The sequence below is a fragment of the Rhipicephalus sanguineus genome, chromosome 4 (genome assembly GCF_013339695.2).
Source record: "Rhipicephalus sanguineus isolate Rsan-2018 chromosome 4, BIME_Rsan_1.4, whole genome shotgun sequence".
NCBI lineage: Eukaryota > Metazoa > Arthropoda > Arachnida > Ixodida > Ixodidae > Rhipicephalus > Rhipicephalus sanguineus.
This window is the reverse complement of record NC_051179.1, coordinates 205,714,800-205,733,332: the sequence shown is the minus strand read 5'-3', so window position 1 is coordinate 205,733,332 and position 18,533 is coordinate 205,714,800. Positions and strand designations below refer to the sequence as shown.

At 47.9% G+C, this 18,533-nt stretch overlaps 1 protein-coding gene across 3 annotated transcripts in view; it reads left to right on the top strand.

Annotated features, from left to right (window-relative positions):
• Positions 1-18,533, top strand: part of LOC119391051 (3-methyl-2-oxobutanoate dehydrogenase [lipoamide] kinase, mitochondrial) — a 395,177-nt gene that overhangs the window by 184,634 nt on the left and 192,010 nt on the right. For all 3 annotated transcript variants that reach the window (XM_049415029.1, XM_037658741.2, XM_037658740.2), the window contains one exon: positions 10,639-10,737. In XM_049415029.1, the coding sequence (XP_049270986.1) occupies positions 10,639-10,737 (99 nt within the window). The remainder of the gene's footprint in view (positions 1-10,638; positions 10,738-18,533) is intronic.

Below are 18,533 nucleotides of genomic sequence, written 5' to 3'. Positions count from 1 at the left end.
TTAACACTATAGCATGCTCCCCATTCTGGCGTTAACGCATCACTAGTTTGGCCGATGGACACTTGCAACAACTGAGCAAGACTCTTGTATACATTCCAGTGGAGCTTGCACGTACGTTTAATGTGCGCCACTGTCAACCGACTCGGAACAGCAGGGTTCTGTATGGACAGTTTGAGGCAGGTAAATAAAAACAACAGATGCCCCTTCAGTTCTGAAGTGTGACATTTAAAAAAAAAAGATGCCCTGTTTGCAACCTTCCTGATGTTGCGGTTAACCTTGTTGAGGTAGGAGCCCACTTGTGCCCTCTTTTGAGTGTTAAACACGACTTCATCGCCCACGTTAGGCTTCCTCTTGCCTTTCAGCTTCTGTAGTAAAGCTTCCGCTATTGATGTCAACACCGAGTGAGGGTAGCCAACATTTGCAAGTCGCTCATTCTGATTGTCGAAACTTAACTCCATCTTGTGAACACACAACCACCTGATCGCAGACCCCAGGGAAGTTGTGGCTATCCTCCATTTGATAATTTTAGAATGGGCAGAATCATATACCAACTCTTTTTTAGCACGTGGTTAATAGCACCAACAAACATGTTCTTTGGAAACTTAATGCTTAAATGTAAAAGCTGTAGCACATTGTCCACCTGAATCTCGCAGGTGAAAGATAGGCCTTTGCCGTGCAGAAAGGTTTAAAACCATGTGTTAACGACCAAATGAAGGAGCATGGTAATATTTTAAAGGGCCAGTATACAACCCTTGAGTCCAAAATGTGTTATGAAGCTGTAACTGCTCACATGTACAGTGTGGACATGCTGCCGCGAATAAGTGCAGTAATAGAAAGTTACAGGGTGCAGAACAACCTGCTTCGGCTGGTTTCGGTTTCTCGGTCGGCCTTCCTACCCTTTTCGCAGCCAAGAAGGGTAGGCATAGCCTACTGTCGTGACTACGCCCACTTCGGTCACGTAACACGACATCAGTGGTTACGTCATGGGCACGCAGTCAACGATCAGGCAACGCTTCCTCCACGTGTCACTGGTGTCAGAGCGGCACTAGGGTCACCCTAGCAGTGCGGTGAAGAAGCGCGGTAAATGCGTGGCCAAAACCGCATCACCACAGGGCCAAGGTGCCGTTTCGTAGTGCAGAGGACCAATCGACGAAGCCGGTGATACGTAAAGTTGCCCAGGGCAAGATTACGTCACTGCGCGTATGAGGACAATTCGACAGGTGCTGGGGAGGGGCGCGGGAATTGTTTTTTCGAAATGGTGCATCTGCGCGCTGCGCATATTCGAAGAATGTGGTCGCCGCAGCCTTCTGCACGAAATAACGAGCTTGTTTGGGAGGTAAAAAAGAAGGACGGAGCCTGTTTACTGGCCCTTTAAAGAAAGATGGGAGTGCGTACCTGTCTGCACATTGCAGGTCTTGAATCGCGATTGTCTGAAGCTAGGATCCTAGGCAGGAGGAAGAACAAAACCGTGCGTGAGAGCCTATCATAGCAGTCAAACATGTGCTACGCTCTATGATGCTGAAATGGGATTGTTAACTATTTGAGGGTGGTGGCATGTGTATATTGCCACTTTGGCCCCATTGTTGGGTTTTTGTGCGTCTGCACATGCACTTGTTTGCGTATATAGAGGAAGCCTACCTTCTGCATGAACGTTTGTTAGTGTAGCGCCTGTCTTTCTTCTCCTTCTTCTGCTTCCTTTCCTTTACGAGCCTTATGCTACTACAGTATGTTTCGTAAACACCAACTCGCCCAAAAAGAAGTTACCCTCGAATACCTTCGAGATTAGTGTGTGTTGTGTTACCCCATACTATTTGACAATAATTAAATGTGATGACAGCCCGACATTTAAGATTTTTCTTAGCTTCTACAGTAGGCTTTTCTATTCCACAAATGTTCTCGGCTCCTACAGTTGCCACTCGTCCCTTCTGCTCTTGTAAGCACGTCGACACTCAATTTGGGCTTTTGTCGTTACACTGAATAGGTCATGCTCACTTCATAAAAACCACCTTCTAATGTCACCCCATTGTACCATTAATTGTAAAGTATAACAGTGTGTGGCAAATCCACAGAACTTACTCACAAGAAAGCACAAGCACCAACGACGCCGAGTATTATTATCCTCATTTTAACTTTCTTACAGCAATAAATTCCTGAATTATGAGTAATTTGGGTCGTTAACCATGTTTGTCATTGCTTTTTCCTTAAAATTTCATTCCATAGCCAAGTCAGATAAAATACTCATGAGGTTGCATTTCACTTGTTCAAGTGCGCTCGAAATTCAGAAATTGTGAAATTGACAGAAGTGTTTTCATTGGCCGAAAATTTACTTCATGTTTTCTCCCCACACAATTTTTTCCCCAGAACTTCAGAGTCATTGTACTAGGTCCAGAAGCTGCATCTAAAGTACCATAAAATTCCGAGCAAGTGCCCCTTCCAGTGGGGAATATTCAGGATGTAGAGCATCTATACACTCACTCTGCCTCCTTTTGCTGGGCGTGAAAATGAAACTATTCAGATATCGCAGAATTTCAGGTGTTACCTGCTGGTTTTTCATCTTCATTCTAGCACTGTGCTTTGGTTTGGAAATGACAAGCTTGTTCAAAAGCACTCTTCAACCTCTGTCCTTATCACCCTGCGCAATTTCCCTTGTCTGCAGTATAAGCTAGACTGGCCAAAAAATACATCTAAATGTGCATTTTTAAGTAGGCAGATGTTGTGCACGCATCGACATATTTTTACGGTATGAGCCGGACAAGAGGAAGACAAGGTTGCCTGGTGCAGCCTGTAGACTCCATCTTTGCCCGTGATTTCTCATTCTGTAAATAAACACAGTCATCCTTAATTCAACCGTAGCACTTTGGTGGTTGAGGTGCTGAGTGTTCAACCAAGCAACACTGTTTTGCAACTGCCTGATCGATGCCGAAGATGCTGCATTGCAGGACTGCCTTCGTTACCACTGCCGATTAAGACGTCTCACAGTGAAGATGGAACCGTTATCCCCACAGATCCAGCACCAGGCCCCACACGGTTCATCAGTGGTTACGGTGCTCAGCTGCTGACCCGAAGGTCGCGGATTTGATCCCGGCAATAGAGGTAAAATGCGAGAGGCCGTGTACAGTGCGATGTCACTGCACATTGAAGAACACCAGTTGGTTGAAATTTCCAGAGCCCTCCGCTACGGCATGCCCCGTTGTCATATCGTGGTTTTGGCACGTAAAACCCAGATATTATTCAGTACCCGCTTCGGCCACGGCTGGTCCCTAGCTGCGTCAGCACCTGACAGAGCCTTACACATTCGGTGGCAAATCTGGCGACAGCACGGTAGACATAGTGCTTCTATCTCCACTGTTGTGAGTGTCGACGAATACACATTCTTTGATCTTGCGTCGACAATACCAGAAATTTTACGTGAAGAGCTCGCCCGACACGTAGACCCAACGTTGTACGAAGCTGCACCAAAGCCCTCTCACCATCACGTGTCCATTGCTGCAGCAGGCGTCGACAACTACAACTACAGGTCTGGCTCACCACCGAGGCCACAGCACACTAACCACCAAGAGTTGAGGTACGAACACCACTTCAGTTATGCCCATCAGCCGGCCACCACCTAGACCCGAACAAAGACACATTTGTGCCACCACATCGCCTTCCGGGAGTAGAATGCGTACCGCCAATCTCTCCTGTGTGCTACCGTTGTGCTGTCGCCGGCCACATAGTTCTGTTCTGTCATCGGCATCGAGAGACATCACGCTATGATTCCTTATCAGTGTTTCCTCGAGCGGGCAATGGTCAAAACAACGGTCCCTGGCCCTCCTATTCCAGGAGTACCTCACGGCGTGAGATTCGATGTAGCAGTTCTCCCACTTCCGATTGTAGTTTGACGCCTCCGTCCGTCCGACTGCATCGCTCGCATTCACCACGACGATGGCTGTCACCACCGCTAGTAAACTAGCCGGTGAGGTCGCACAAAAGGATTCACCTATACTTCTCTAAGGAATCACGTCATATGCCTCCTCCAGTTACGATGTTCAAGAACAAGACACACGTGTTGATAGATGGCTTTTGTGCAACTGCTTTAGAGGACACCGGTGTCCCAATTTCTGTTACGAGTTTTTCCTACAAAAATTGCATTGGCTGCAAAGTTACGTTTACTTGGGACGAATCAACACGATTTTGTTGTGTAAGCAGGGAAATACTTCATCCTCTAGGAGTTTGTGCCGTTAATGTCTTATTGGCAGGAAAAGTGTTCCCAACAGTTTCTGGTGCTGCAGCGTTGCACCCAATGTTATTCTCGGCATTGGCTTTCTCCAGGAGTGTAACGCTTTCATCGATTGTGGTACCGGTGAGCATTTTGTCAGCGGTGAAATTGTCCCTGCCCTCGATGAGCCGCAGCCCGTGGAGGATGCTCTGGTCGTTTCCAATGAACTGACAGCGCCCTCATAGACAGGTCAGTTGCTGTATTTGCTTCAGTCTCTGCCACATCCTTCCTTGATGCTGTCATTGAACCTGTCGCCGTTCAATGTGCTAAGAAAGGCATATTAGTGCCTTATTGTGTTGTGTGGTGTTGTGTTGGTTAATGATAGAGCCACCTTTCTGTGGGGGCTTAACTGTTTGTCCATGCCGGTTGTGCTTCCTCGAGGAATGAAACTGTGTGTTCGATGATGTCACCGAAAACTTTATTGCTGCCATTAACTACAATAAAAGGTAGAAATGTTCAGCCACTTGTGAGCACAGTTGCTCCTACAAGTCGCAGATTGTAAGCGTGATTAGTAAGGCCCTACGGGCACATGAGCAAAAAGCGTTACTCCACCTGTCTGAAAGACATGATTCGGTGTTTGACTTTTGTGAAGAGGAGAAGCCACTACCTCTACCGTGTTCTGCGCTCAGCACAGGATTGATACAAGCACTGCTCATCTGATCCTTCCCAAGTGTCATCATCGGAGTGCAGTGTTATCGCCGAAGGAGTTCAGGGTATGCTGCAGAAGGGTGTCATCGAAGAGTGGGGCAGCCCATGGGCAGCACCTGTCATTTTGGTTAAAAAGAAAGACAGTTCCTTGATGTTTTGCATTGACTACAGACGACTAAATGCCCTCGCCAACAAGGATGTATATCCGCTGCCACGGATTGACGATGTCATTGACTGCCTGCATTCGGCTTCCTACTTTTCATCAGTAGGTATGCGATCAAGGCAGTGGCAGGTCCCTTTGCACCCTGTCGACAAGGAGAAGACCACATCTGTGACGCCCGATGTACTTTACCAATTTAATGTTATGTTGTTTGGGCTTTGCAACACCCCCACTACCTTTAAAAGATTTATGGACATCGTTCATGGTCTTAAATAGGAGGCGCGTTTGTGCTACCTAGATGACGTCATTTTCGGACGTACCTTCGAAGAGCATAACGCCTGCTTGAGTCTCATTCCTGCTTGCGTCTCATTCTAATTTGCATCGGAGAGGTTGGCTTGGTTTTGAACTCGAAGAAATACTGGTTTGGTGGACGACGAGCGTCAGTCCTTGGTCAATTGGCCGTCAAAGATGTTGTCAGGCTAGACCCCCTCGAAATAGAAGCAGTCAGAACATTCAAGACACCCCAGACACTAAAAGAACTCCGCAGCTTCCTGGGAGTATGTTCCTACTTTCAACATTCTGTGCCCAGATTCGTGAACGTTGTGCACCCATTGAAAAGCCTGTTGCGAAAAGACGAGTGGACACCTGAATGTGAAACGACATTTTCTCAACTGAAGTTTCTACTGACGCCAGAACCTATTCATTACTTTGATCCGTCTGCTCCTACTGAGGTGCACTCTGATGCGAGTGGAATTGACATTAGAGGTGTGCTTGTTCAGCGCCATAATAATGCAGAGCATGTCATTGTTTACAGAGTCGATCTCTAAGCAAGGCCGAAAGGAAAAACGCGGTAGCAGAGCAAGAATGCTAAGTGGCTGTATTCGCCATTCAGAAGTTTCGTTGCTACCTCTTACGGCCGGCCGTTCACCATTGTGAACCACTGGTTCTTCGCTGTGTTGGCTCTGTTGACCATCCTTCGCTGTGTTGGCTTGTTACCTTCCGAGACTCTTCTGGCCGCCTTGGGTGCTCGTCTTTACAGCTTGAAAAACTTGACTTTAGTATTTCACATAAAGGTGGAAGATGTCATTCCGCCGCTGATTGCCTTTCTCGCCTTCCTTTGGCCACATTGAAAGATAATGCTTATACCTTCAACGTCTATTTTGCTATGATCTTTTGCACATTTCCTGGTGCCAACATCTTCCAGCGGGAACAACACAATGACTTATCTTTGGACCCTTTGTTCACCGATGCCGCTGTCCCAAAGGGTTGCTTTTTTCTTCTTGGTGGACTCTTGTACGAGACAAACTACTCAGCAAGTGGTCCGTGCTATTTACTGGTTGTTCCTGAAATTCTTCGATGCGATGTGTTTCGTGTTATGCATGATGATCCAACATCAGTTCATCTTGAATTCATTCGCACCTTACATCGAACACAGGAGCGTTTTTACTGGCCTCGAATGCGACATTCTACGAAGCAATGCGTCTCGAGCTGCGACAAGTGCCAGCGTCACAAGTGACCCACAATCGCGCCCGGCACGGCTTTCTTTATCCCATAGCGCCGCCTACTGTGCCTGTAGTTGCATCTTGTAGTTTCATATTGTAGTTTCATTAAAGTTGTGAGTAGCGCCTGTCCCGTCGGTTTGTGTTCCTTACTTTGTGGTGTGTGTGGTTTTAGCGCTGCATTATGTCATTCAGCAAGCACCAACTCGCCCAACAACACGTTCTTCTACTGTGCCTTTTGAGGAAGTTAGCACCAACCTCTTAGGACCGTTTCCGCTATCTTCGAACAACAACCGTTGGGTAATATCTGTGTCGATCACCTTACCAGGTACGTGGAAACCACTGCGATACCGTCCTCCACAGCTGATTGCATGACTGCCTTCTTGTTGCGCTTCATAGTTCTTCGCCATGGTTCGTCTCGCGCAATCGTCAGTGACTATTCGCCGATTCATCACAGACGCTGTAGAACAATTGCTTCACCTCTGCACTTCACAGTTTCGCCATTCAGCACCATAACATCTCAGACGAACGGCCTTGTTGAATGTATTTATTTATTTATTTCATTACCCACAGCGCCAATTGGCATTACAGTGGGGAGGGTTCACAAAAAAAGAATACAATGCCGCCAAACAAATAATCAAGATCACCAATTAATCACAATCAGCAACACAAATACATATAACAATGACATATAACATATGACATTGCATATAACAATGAGAAAAGTAGAAATACAAACACGGTTATTTTAACAGAGGGCAAAAGGAATCATTCGACACGATAGAGGAAATGTTTGAAGGCAATCGGTTCCACTCTCGGATCGTTTTGGGAAAAAAAGCATTTTGAAATACGTCAGTCTTGCATGCGATTTCTCGTACCTTGAACGTATGGTCTACGCGGTCTGAGACATAGTGCGGGGAAAGTAAATATTTTGTTTTATCAATTCCAATATGACTGTGATAGATCGCATGAAAGAACTTCAGTCGCAGTTTACGTCGACGGTTGCGTAAGCAATCCCAATCTAACCGCATCTTACTAATATGCTGGCTATGAATGTTTCATCCAATCACAAGAACTGGGATCAGATCTTACCGCTTATCAGCTATGCGTACAATACAACGAAACACGAAACCACCGACTTTACGCCTTTCAACTAGCTCGACACTCGTTCACCGCACAGCTCCCTCGATACAATCCTCCTATTTGCACTCCGTGCCCAGGACACGGTGGCCGAAACGTGCCGTGCTGAAGGAGCCCTCCAAATGGCTCATCTATGCACACTGGCAACAAGATTGCTCCAAGCAGCAGTACGGCCGATGCCTTGATGCCATTTCGTTCGACGAAGGTGGATTCGTGTGGTTGTTGATTGTTCAACGCAAGCGTGGCTTATGTCAGAGCTTCAAGAGGGTTCCCACTTGGGCTTGTTGGTAGTTCATTTGGATGTAGACTGTTGCCACCAACATTTTCAGCCAAACTGAAAGATTGGGTGCTGAAATCAGTAGACACACCATTTGTTTCAGACAGAAACTAGTGGAAAATAATGAATTTAGTGCGTTTTTCACAAACTGCCGTGTCTAGCGGCCGCGCCGTAGTGTAGAGGAGGTTAAGCTTGAGGTCACCTCAAACGACCGTGCCAATCTTCACTCGTGTCTCTCAAGCCGCTCAGCTGCCTCTACGGCTGCTAGAACCGCTACAGAAAGCACCGGCAGCAAACAATCCTCCTGGATGTGGTAAAGCTTCTAGAGAGAGGGGCACGTCTCGGCGCCTTTGTGGAAGAGTGGGATGTGAACGAGAGGTGGAGAAGGCCAAACAGGAGAATGTGACCCTGCAGCCGCCGCGCGCTGGCAGTCCTCCAAACCAGTGCCTACTCTATTTTTTTCAGTTCGTAGGCGAACGCTCTCCTCGGGCCGTCGAGCGCGCGCTCTGCCACCGCTCGCCACTGCCGTGTGGTGGCGCTGTGTGAGTAGACTATGGGAAGCTGGCACTGAACGGCCGCGCGTATTATGAAGCTCACGAATTCGTCTTTGCATCTGAGATTACTTGCATTTGTGCTTCTCGCAGGCTTTCGCAGATACAGGGGGATGGAAAGAAACACAAACAATGCGGAGCGCTGCTTTCATCGCACTCTGACCGTGGTGGCAATAAAAAGATACTAGATGGTCTTTGATTGTGTCGCGGATGACGTCGTCTTTTCATCAATCATCCAGGCTTGAAAATAAATGCGAAACAGCAAGGAATGTAGATGCCGCATGTTCGCGTTTCTTTCCATCCCCGCTGTACATATTCCGTAGGCAGTCTGTCAGGTCGTGCTGCCGGTTCGATACTTGCACTCGAGTTTGATAGTATTCACGTTGTATTTTCTATTTTAGGCTATCGCAACCACATCATTCGCATACGTTAGTATGTCATACTGTTGTGTTCCACTCTGCAAATGGAACGGAAAGAAATCACGATTGTATTTCGTTTATTTCCCTTTACTGATAAAGAAAAAAACTCACAGGGTATTCACCTAAGACGACTGAAACGCGAAAGCCATCTTCTTTTTCTTCCCAGTCAATGTATTAAGCATCCCCTGCCTCCCTCCGAGATACTTCTACGCCTAACGTGGTTTTCTTACAGCCTCAAGGATCGGAGGCACTGAAAGCTTTCTGCACATCAGCGGAGGCATGCACTGCCTCCGTGATCGGCTCATTTTGACCAAGCGAAGATGCAATATGACGACGTCACGTTATGTGACGTCATATGATGACGTCATCACGTAATGATTTCTTGCATCAATCGTGCTGACGCCGCCGACGGTCAGTTTTCGCGTTTGATGAGGCACGGCCGCTCTATGAAAACACGAGTGCGTTCATGAAGCGGCCGTGGATGAGGCATCTAAGGCTTTTGCCTTAATACACTGTTCGGCTGTCGTTTCATGAAATTCCAGCTGCCGTTGGTGTTCGGGAGCGATGGCTTGCAGTAATTGGGCGGGATAATTGGTCTCCTAATACATCTTCAAACTACATTAGAATATGTAGCCGTCGTTTAGGACCCGAAGATTTCATAGAATATAAGAAGCGGCGGCTTAAGAAGGATGCAGTAGCGTCAGTCTTTGCAGACTACCCTTCGCGTTTGCAACTCAAGGTAACACTGAACCAAGCATGGCAAGTATCACTAAACATGAGCGTGCTGCGTCCGAACAGTCAACGAATGCATGTACCAGTAGCAACACATTAATATTAGCTCCTGGCAAATGCTGCTTTCAAAAATCGACTTTCAGACTGTCAAAAACCGACTATCAGTCAAGGGAACGTAACGGTGACAAAACAATTTTCTGCGCATCACTGGCATGCGCTCTCTGGTATCGGCATAGCAGACGACGCGCGAGCGTCTCGATCAGATAGCCGCGAACGATACACGCCTTCAAAAAATGGGCTAGTTGCCCAGAACGACAAGTGCTTCATGATTCTCGTTTACAAGTTTTCATTATACTTTAAACAACGTGACCACAGCCGAAAACTGAACCATATAGCAGCTTCTAATGCAGCCACGGCATTCGTTTCTGCGAGCGACGACGTGACGGTGGGTCTACTCCGGTGGCGGCGCCCGGCGGCTAAAAGCCGCACTAACCCCGACGGCCGGTTCTCATAGCGCTGCTCTCCTTCACCCAGCCACAGAAAGATAGAGGAGGCGCTGTCCAAACATACAGACAACTGTTCAACAATGTGTGAAAGAAACTGTTTATCATTAATCGGAACGGTTGCACCTTCCAAGTATAATTTCTATGTTTTTGTCATTTTTTTCTATTTTTGTTCAGTATCCCTTTAAACATGCTGGGGGGAGGGGCACTCGCTCAGAATTTTGTGGTAGATGTCATCAATATCGGGAATGGTGACCAGGACCACCTTGTTTGTTCTTATCTGTATTCATCCACACAATAATTGAGCATCAAGTCATTAACTATATAAAGCGATACAAATAACAGATGTAACTGCCAACGACAAATATCTTTCTCTTTAAAATCCCCGATTTATTTATATTGTATTTCATAATGTGTTTTGCTGCACAAAACTGTTTTCCTTTCTGTGTAGCAAGATGAACTGGTGAAGACCTTCCTTGACCGTACCCTGACATCACGGCTGGGAATGCGCATGCTCGCTGAACACCACATAGCCCTGCGTAAGGACAGGGTGAGTGTTGCATTATTTACCATGTGTATATCTTCCATTATTCTTATGTACGCCTGCGCTTATCAGTACGGCACACTGCCACTGGGCACACTAGTTACTAAATTATATAAAAGTAAAGATTTAGTAGACGCAGTACTCATTGGCAGGCAGACATTTCTTTGGGAATCTACATCTTGTTTTTGTCATTAGAAAATGCTGTTTGGAATTTTTCTGTTATTTTTAGTTAGGATAACAAGTGAAGAAGTTATGTGTCTAACAAAGAAACGAGCCCCTCAAACAATTCTCTTTCTTTCGTTCTTTCATAGCGAGGGTCTCGTCCCAGAAGACTCGATGGCTTTAGGTAGCATGCGAGGGTTTGTTGTTCAGCTGCCACCTCATAGAAAGATCATGTGACACCCTTTGGCAAAAAGAGTGTTCCACACTCGCCACCTTGGCTACAAGTGGATCTGATTGACACTCCCTGGGATTACATGCACAGAAATACCCAACAAAGTGGATGCATAGGGTGTTTCTTCGTCCACTTGAGTTTGCTTCAGTATATGTCATTATTACTGCACTTCAGTTAAAAACAACAAATCTTATATATGTGTTTACAGATGTGTCGCTGTGAGCAATGTACTCCAATGTTAGCATAGTCGTTTTGTGTTCTGCATATATTTCGCAGTCTTAAGCTTACGTAACTGCCTCTGTTGTTTGAGTGATGTGTGCGTAGAAAGCAGTATGATGCTCTGTCAGACATTAGTGCCTTTTAAGTGCTTAGCACTTCAGGAGCCCGTCTCATGTGGCATGGTCTCGCTCCAAATCAAGTTGTCAATACAGGCCTAAAACAAGGCTAGCAATGCTCAAAACAGAGTTAGCGTATACGAACAAGGTGTAAAATAATATAATTAACAGAAATAATAAAAAGTAACTGCAATGATTAACTTAAAATAGCTAAAAACCCTTTGGAAACATCTGGCTGGCACCCGTGAGAAAGGGCGCCGCTGCCTTGCCAAGAGCGCGATTGCTCCTCCCACCAGCACTTCTCCGGTGCCTTCGTTGCTACATCTGAAGGGTAAACAACCTGGTGGAACTCGCTGCAGACGACCTGTATCAACTGCTGTAACAAGCAGGCAGTCGATAAAGCGCAGCAAAGAGTAGCGTGCATGTCGTACACAGAGTTGTCGAATCTCCCTAACAAGGTTCTACTTGTGCTGGAGAAGCCCTGCATGCTTACCTCAAACATTGATGTCATTGACAATTTGGGAAACGGAGCAGTGAAAATTCTACGAACGGGTGTTCTACACTCTTCCTCGGGCTTCACAGCAGTGCCTGTTTTGTCAACCTCTTAGACAGGAAAAATGTGCATTTTGTTATTTGTCATTGTCCAAAATAAGAATGATGATGATGACGAAGTAATGTTCCTTAACCCTTCAAAGTCTGTTGTCAGGCCCCTCCTGACAATGCAACACGGCTGCAGCTGTCCGCTCTCGGGCAGTGCCTAACAAGCTCTATCGTGGGTGAATCACGCGCAAATGTGCCATTTCTAAAAGAGGACCATACTTTATGTATGTTTGTCCGTGCATTTTGTGTATGTGCATGTGTATATACACATGCAAATTTGAAAAATTTCGGGGGGGGGGGCCTCCCCTCTCCCTATTTTCACCTATGCACTTTTTCTCATTATATAATCGGCTTAATATGTTTGCATGTTATCTCAATTGGTGACAGTTCAGCATGTTGATGATTGCGGACCGGCTGCGACAAGACGCAAAGCAGAGAAGAGAAGAAGGAGGAAGTTGGCACGAGCAGTGGAATAAAAAGATGGAGTTCTTGGTGTAGCGCTCGTGTCTTAATTACGCGACATTCTTTCTGGTGCCGAAATCCCCCGGTCATCGCCCTTCCAAGACTTCTAGCTTCGATGGCATCAGTGGAGCGGCTGCGCAAGAACCGCGGCGTTGTCACGGCCAGCGTCACGGGAACACTTACGCTCCTGACCGACGAACTGCAGGCCTCCGTTCCCGATGCCGCTCAAGTGAAATCTCACGTTGCCTACCTGATTCAAAAGAACGCCGAGCTCGTCAACCTCAACAAGGACATTTTCGACGCCACTGACGACGACGCTTACGAGGAAGAACTCGAGGCCGCAGAAGATTACGACCGAAAGGTGTGTTACGCCGTGTCCCGAGCACGGTTCTTTCTTCGAGAGGCTGCAAACAAAACAGACGGCAGCGAGTACCTCAATGCCGGAGGCTACTTTACCGAACGTTGACGCTGGTGGTGCCAGTACCTCGGCAAACAACAAGGTCACTGACCCTTCACCTCAAGTAACAGAGATGACTCCCAGTCAATGAACCATGCTGCGTCATCGCACAGTGGTCCTGCCGAAACTACAGATCCCTACGGTTTCTGGCGCGCTTCGCGATTGGCAGTCCTGGGACCACTTCAGCGCCACGATACATCTCAACGACGAACTTCTGCAGATCGAGGAGTTCAAGTACCTGCTGTCATATTTGACTGGTGCAGCCAAGAGAGCAATCGAAGGTATTCGCCTGGCTGAAGATAATTATAACATCGCCATCAAGACTTTGACGGAGCAGTTTGGTCGACGCGACTTGCTCATCAACGAGCACGTTGACCACCTCCTCGCCTTGGCACCAGTCAAGTCTTCGGCAGAGGTTGAAAAACTTCGACTGCTCTACGACAAGGTCCAGTTTCGGGTCTCCGCACTGACCGGTTTGGGCGTCCCACCTGACCAGTACAACGCTGTCCTCAACCGCGTCCTAATGAAGTGCCTGCCTGATGACCTCGCCATACTCCATCGCCAGTAGGCGATGGAAGCGCCGCAGGATACATCCGGTATTGCGACACCTGAAGAGAGAGCTCGACAGGCTGCAGAAATGCTACGTTTTCTTCGCGTCCAGGTTGAGATAAGAGAGGAAGGCCGACCAGGACGAACGGCGTCGGCTTCCTCGCATTTGATACATGAAGAGGACGTCCAATCTCTGCCAGCACCAGTGGGTCATCTGCCAACGGCGTCCGCACTCGCTGCCGAGTCTGTTGCAGTTACGGAAGAAGCGTGCCCTTTATGCAACAGTTGCCATCACACCATCGCGGAATGCAACAGCCAGCTCTCAGCGTATGAAGAAAGGGCCCGCTTGCGCAGTGCTCCAAGCTGCTACCATTGCGGCAGGAGCAACCACATGGCTCGCTTTTGTCGGCATGCGCGCGGCATCATGTGTAGCAAGTGCCATCGTCGACATTTGACCATCCTCTGTGAGTTCCAGTCAGCTGCACCAACCCGTGCAAACGCGACCACAGTTGATCAGGATGAGCCATGTATCGCCGGGCGAAGCACGAACACGCCTCCAGTGACATCTGCCCCGAGCGCCCTGAGTGGAGTCAACGCAGTCCTTCTCCAGACAGGACAAGTGTGGATTGAAAGCGGGTCACGAAGGTGTCTCGTACGCATTCTTCTCAACAGCGGCAGTCAGCGCACATTTATTCGAGTGGATCTCTCAAAAAACCTCAGATGCCCGGCTATTGGAAACGAAGAACTTTCTTTGGTTGCGTTCGGCCACTTGAAGCCCCGCGAAGTAATGCGCAGTCGACGGGTAGGTAGGTTGGTAGGTAAACAACTTTATTGATTCGTGAAAGAATCATGTGAGGGGGGGGGGTGTGGGGGGAAGCGGAAGCAGGACGACGATGAGTCCTCGGGCCGCTCTAGGTGGCCGGACACTTCTGTGCTTCGGCGACCCCTCTGGCCCAGCCCACTGTCCGGAGCTGTAACTCCGGTTGCGAGCTGCGCAGAGCAGCCTCCCATCGCTCCTGGTGTTCTGACCCTTGCCACGGGGGCTTGGGTTTGTTTGGGCAATTCACAAAAACGTGATTGAAGTCGGCTCTGGTGCTCGGACACAAGTTGCAATGAGGAGAAGTTTCGCCATGCGTAATAAGGGAGAGAAGGAAAGGAGTCGTGACTGTGGCCATTTGAAGTCTGCGCCACAAAACCTGGTCACCTCTGGAGAGATATTTATGTGGTGGGGGATACGTTAGGCGGGAATTTCGGTAAAAGAGTGTGATGTCGTGGTAGCTGAGGAGTCGATCCCTGGCACCGCGAAGCGAAGGCAGGTCGCTTTGAGCCCGGTTGACGAGTGTTCGGGCTTGGGTGTGAGCGGCCGTGTTGCCTGGGTGTCCACTGTGCGCAGGGACCCAAAGGAGGGTGATGAGGCGATCGGGCGGAGGAGATAACTCAAGGATTCTAGCGGCCGGAGAGTGGATTTTGAAAGTGGCGAAATTACGAATTGCAGTTTTAGAATCAGAGAAAATATACTCAGCGAAGGAGTGAACAATTGCTAACGCAATTGCCGCCTCCTCTGCTTCCAGGGATTCTGTCGAATTTGGAATGGACGCACTAGCGACCAGGTTTTGAAATCCGTCTACAACAGCTATGGCGAAAGCTGGGTGAACTGCATATTCGGCCGCATCTACGTATACTGCTGGAGAATTAGGAGGGAAGCGCTTGTGAAGAGCATTGGCTCTAGCTTCCCGTCTCGCTCGATTATGTTCTGGGTGAGTGTTTTTGGGAAGTGGCGGAATGCATAGGTTGCCGCTAACAGCGATTGGAAGTGTGTGCGTGGCCGTGGTATGACCAGGAACGTTGATTCCAAGTCGGCGCAGCAGTACTTGACCAGTTTCTGTAAGCGACAGCCTTTGATATTGACTGAAGAGATGCGCTTCTACGAGCTCTCCCAGAGTGTCGTGCACCCCCAACTGAAGTAATTTATCCGTGGCTGTTGATTTAGGGAGATGGAGAGCAGTTTTATAGGCAGTGCGGATGAGTCTGTTGAGTTGCTCGGTCTCCGTGGGTGTGAGATAAAGGTAGGGGATGGAATAGGTGATTCTGCATAGGCAAAAGGCCTGAATGAGGCGGCGTGTGTCTGCTTCCCTCATGCCGCGATGACGATTGGAAATGCGCTTAATTAGGGAAGCTGCATTATGAACCGAAGTATGGATTAACTTTATGGTCTCAGCGTTGGAGCCATTGTCGGAAATATTAAGACCTAAAATTTTGATTTTATTAACCCTGCGAATGGGGGTGCCATCCAGTATGACTTGAATGTTACAGGTATCCCGCTTTTTAAGGTCAATAACTAGGAGTTCCGATTTAGCCGCCGAGCAGGTGAGCCCAATACTACTGGCGTGCTTAACAAAAGTGTCAGCGGTCAACTGTAGTTTCGATTCAATTTCGCCATGGTTGCCGGCATTGACCCAGATGGTGATGTCATCTGCGTACAAGGAGTGATTGATGGAAGGAAGTTGGGCAAGTTTCCGCGCTAGCGGGATTAGAGTAACGTTAAAAAGAAATGGGGACAAAACCGCTCCCTGGGGCGTTCCCTTGCTTCCTAGCGTGAAGACATCGGTTTTGAATGTGCCTAATTGTAGGCGCACGGACCTGCTGCTGAGAAAGGCAGTGACATACCTGTGCGTGCGGGAGCCCACGTTTAGTTCGCTAAGAGACTGTAAAATGGAGAAGTGTGAAACATTATCGAAGGCCTTCGTCAGGTCCAATGCGAGGATGGCTCTGGTGATGTGTGGGAAAGTTGGATTGAGCACATCCTCCTTAAGCTGTAACATGACATCCTGAGTTGAGAGTCCCGCTCGGAAGCCATACATGGTGGAGGGAAAGAGTTTTTCCTTCTCCATGTAGCGGTTGAGGCGATTTAGAATTACATGTTCCATCAGCTTTCCTGTACATGAGGTAAGAGAGATCGGTCTCATATTCTTAAGGTCTAAAGGCTTATGATTTTTGGGGATGAAAGTCACCTTAGCTGATTTCCATTCCTGGGGCAGCGTGCCCTGCTCCCATTGTTGATTCATGTAATTGGTAAGAGCGGCCAGTGATTGCGAGTCTAAATTTCGGAGTGTTTTGTTTGTAACTCCATCTAGACCTGGAGCGGATGTGGTGCGAAGCTTGCTTAGTGCAGCCCACACTTCCGTCTCTGCAATGGGTGCATCTAAGTCTGGATTGGGAGTTCCTGTATAGGTAGGTAACGTTTCTTGCTTTAGGTCAGAGAAATACGTGGTTTTAAGAGCAGCTTCAAGGTCTTGTCCTTGTTTCTCTACCTCAAACAAGAGTTTCGTAATTTGCTTAGTACTTTCAGAGCGCGAGGAGCATGGATGTAACATATGACGAAGCAGGGACCACGAGTTCTTCATATGTAGATTGCCGTCAAGTCGGTTGCATATCTGGTTCCACTGCTGTGATGAAAGCTTGGCCGCGTGTTCAGTTACGAGCTGGAGCGTTTGCGCCATTTTCCGTTTTAATTTTCTATTATATTTTTGCCTGAGCCATCGCTTCTCCAAGTTCTGATAGGCCTCCCATAGGTGGAGCAGCCTGCTGTCTACTGGATCGCGGATATGTTCTGCCGGGGCTACTTTTTCGCTAAGAGCTACGTCCCGGTTGAGCTTAGCCGCGCAGTCTTTGTAGTCCTGAATTTCTTTTGTCGGCTTTCGGTCTCGGATTTCGCGGAATTTATCCCAGTCGACAATAGGTTTGAAATGAAACTGCGGACGGAAATTGGCACTGGGCAGGGTAATTCTTAAGATGTAATGATCACTGCCGAGGTTGATTCCAGTGTGTGTCCAGTTAGCTTGTCGCACGCTTTGAGTGAAAGTAAGGTCCAGGGTTGTATTTCTGCTCACACTGTTGCCAATGCGTGTGGCTAACATGCAATCAGTGACTATGGTGCACCTGTTTCGCTGAATGTATTGAAATAGGCTGGTGCCTTTCCGAGTGTTTCTCCTGTAACCCCAATCTACGTGCGGGGCATTAAAATTACCGGTTACAACGATGGGAGCGGAGCTTGCTATTTGGATGGCCCTGTCGATTGCTTCGAATACCGCAGTGAGGCCATCTCGAGGATGTGAATAAATATTTAGGATAAAATATGTACCTTGTCCTCTACGACGCGGGAGAAGTTCAAGAAGAATGCAGTCACAGTAAAGATCAGAGAGATCGTGTGCTATAAACGAGATACAGTCGAAACCCGCGATAACGAAATCCCGAGGGAACGAAATTCTCACCGCAACGAAATATTTTCGGAGCACCGGCAAACGCCCATAGGAGTCAATGCATTTCGTAACTCGCGACTACGAAAGATATTCATACCGCAGTCCCTCATTAACGAAATTTTTTAAACACGAGTGCGCAAATAATCTACTCTCGCAACATTACCTACATTCGAAAACTGCTGACATGCATTCATGCTACACTTAAATTGTGCAAAACTATCGCTAGAGCGCACTTGAGAAGCAGCCGTCATCATTGTTTACAAAAAAACATAAACTGGCGACAATGATGATGATGATGATAGCTTGCCGAAACACCTGCTCGTTATCGCGGACTATGTAGCCAAATCCACATTCCTCACGTAGTTTCGTTCGTTGGCTTGGCTTTGTCGGCTTTGCGCGCACATGGTCGCGTGTCTAGTACACTTTAGTCGCGTGTATGGAGCTATTTGTGGAGCGTTTGCTTAGCGCTTGGTGCAACGTGAAATGTGTGTTGCGATTGCTTCGTCCGATTTCACTGCCTCCGATAATGCCGCCTCCAACGAAAAAGCGAAAGTTCATCACGCTGGAAGATAAGCCTGCAATCATCAGTGAGGTGGAAAAGGGCAGGAAAAAAATTGACATCGCCGAAGAATTCGGCGTTGCGTGCAGCTCGCTGTCCTCGATTCTGGGCTGATCCGCGCTGATCCAGCGGAGCCGGAAGAAGGTTCGCCTGTAGGCGTACTTGATGACTGTACTGGTGACAGCGC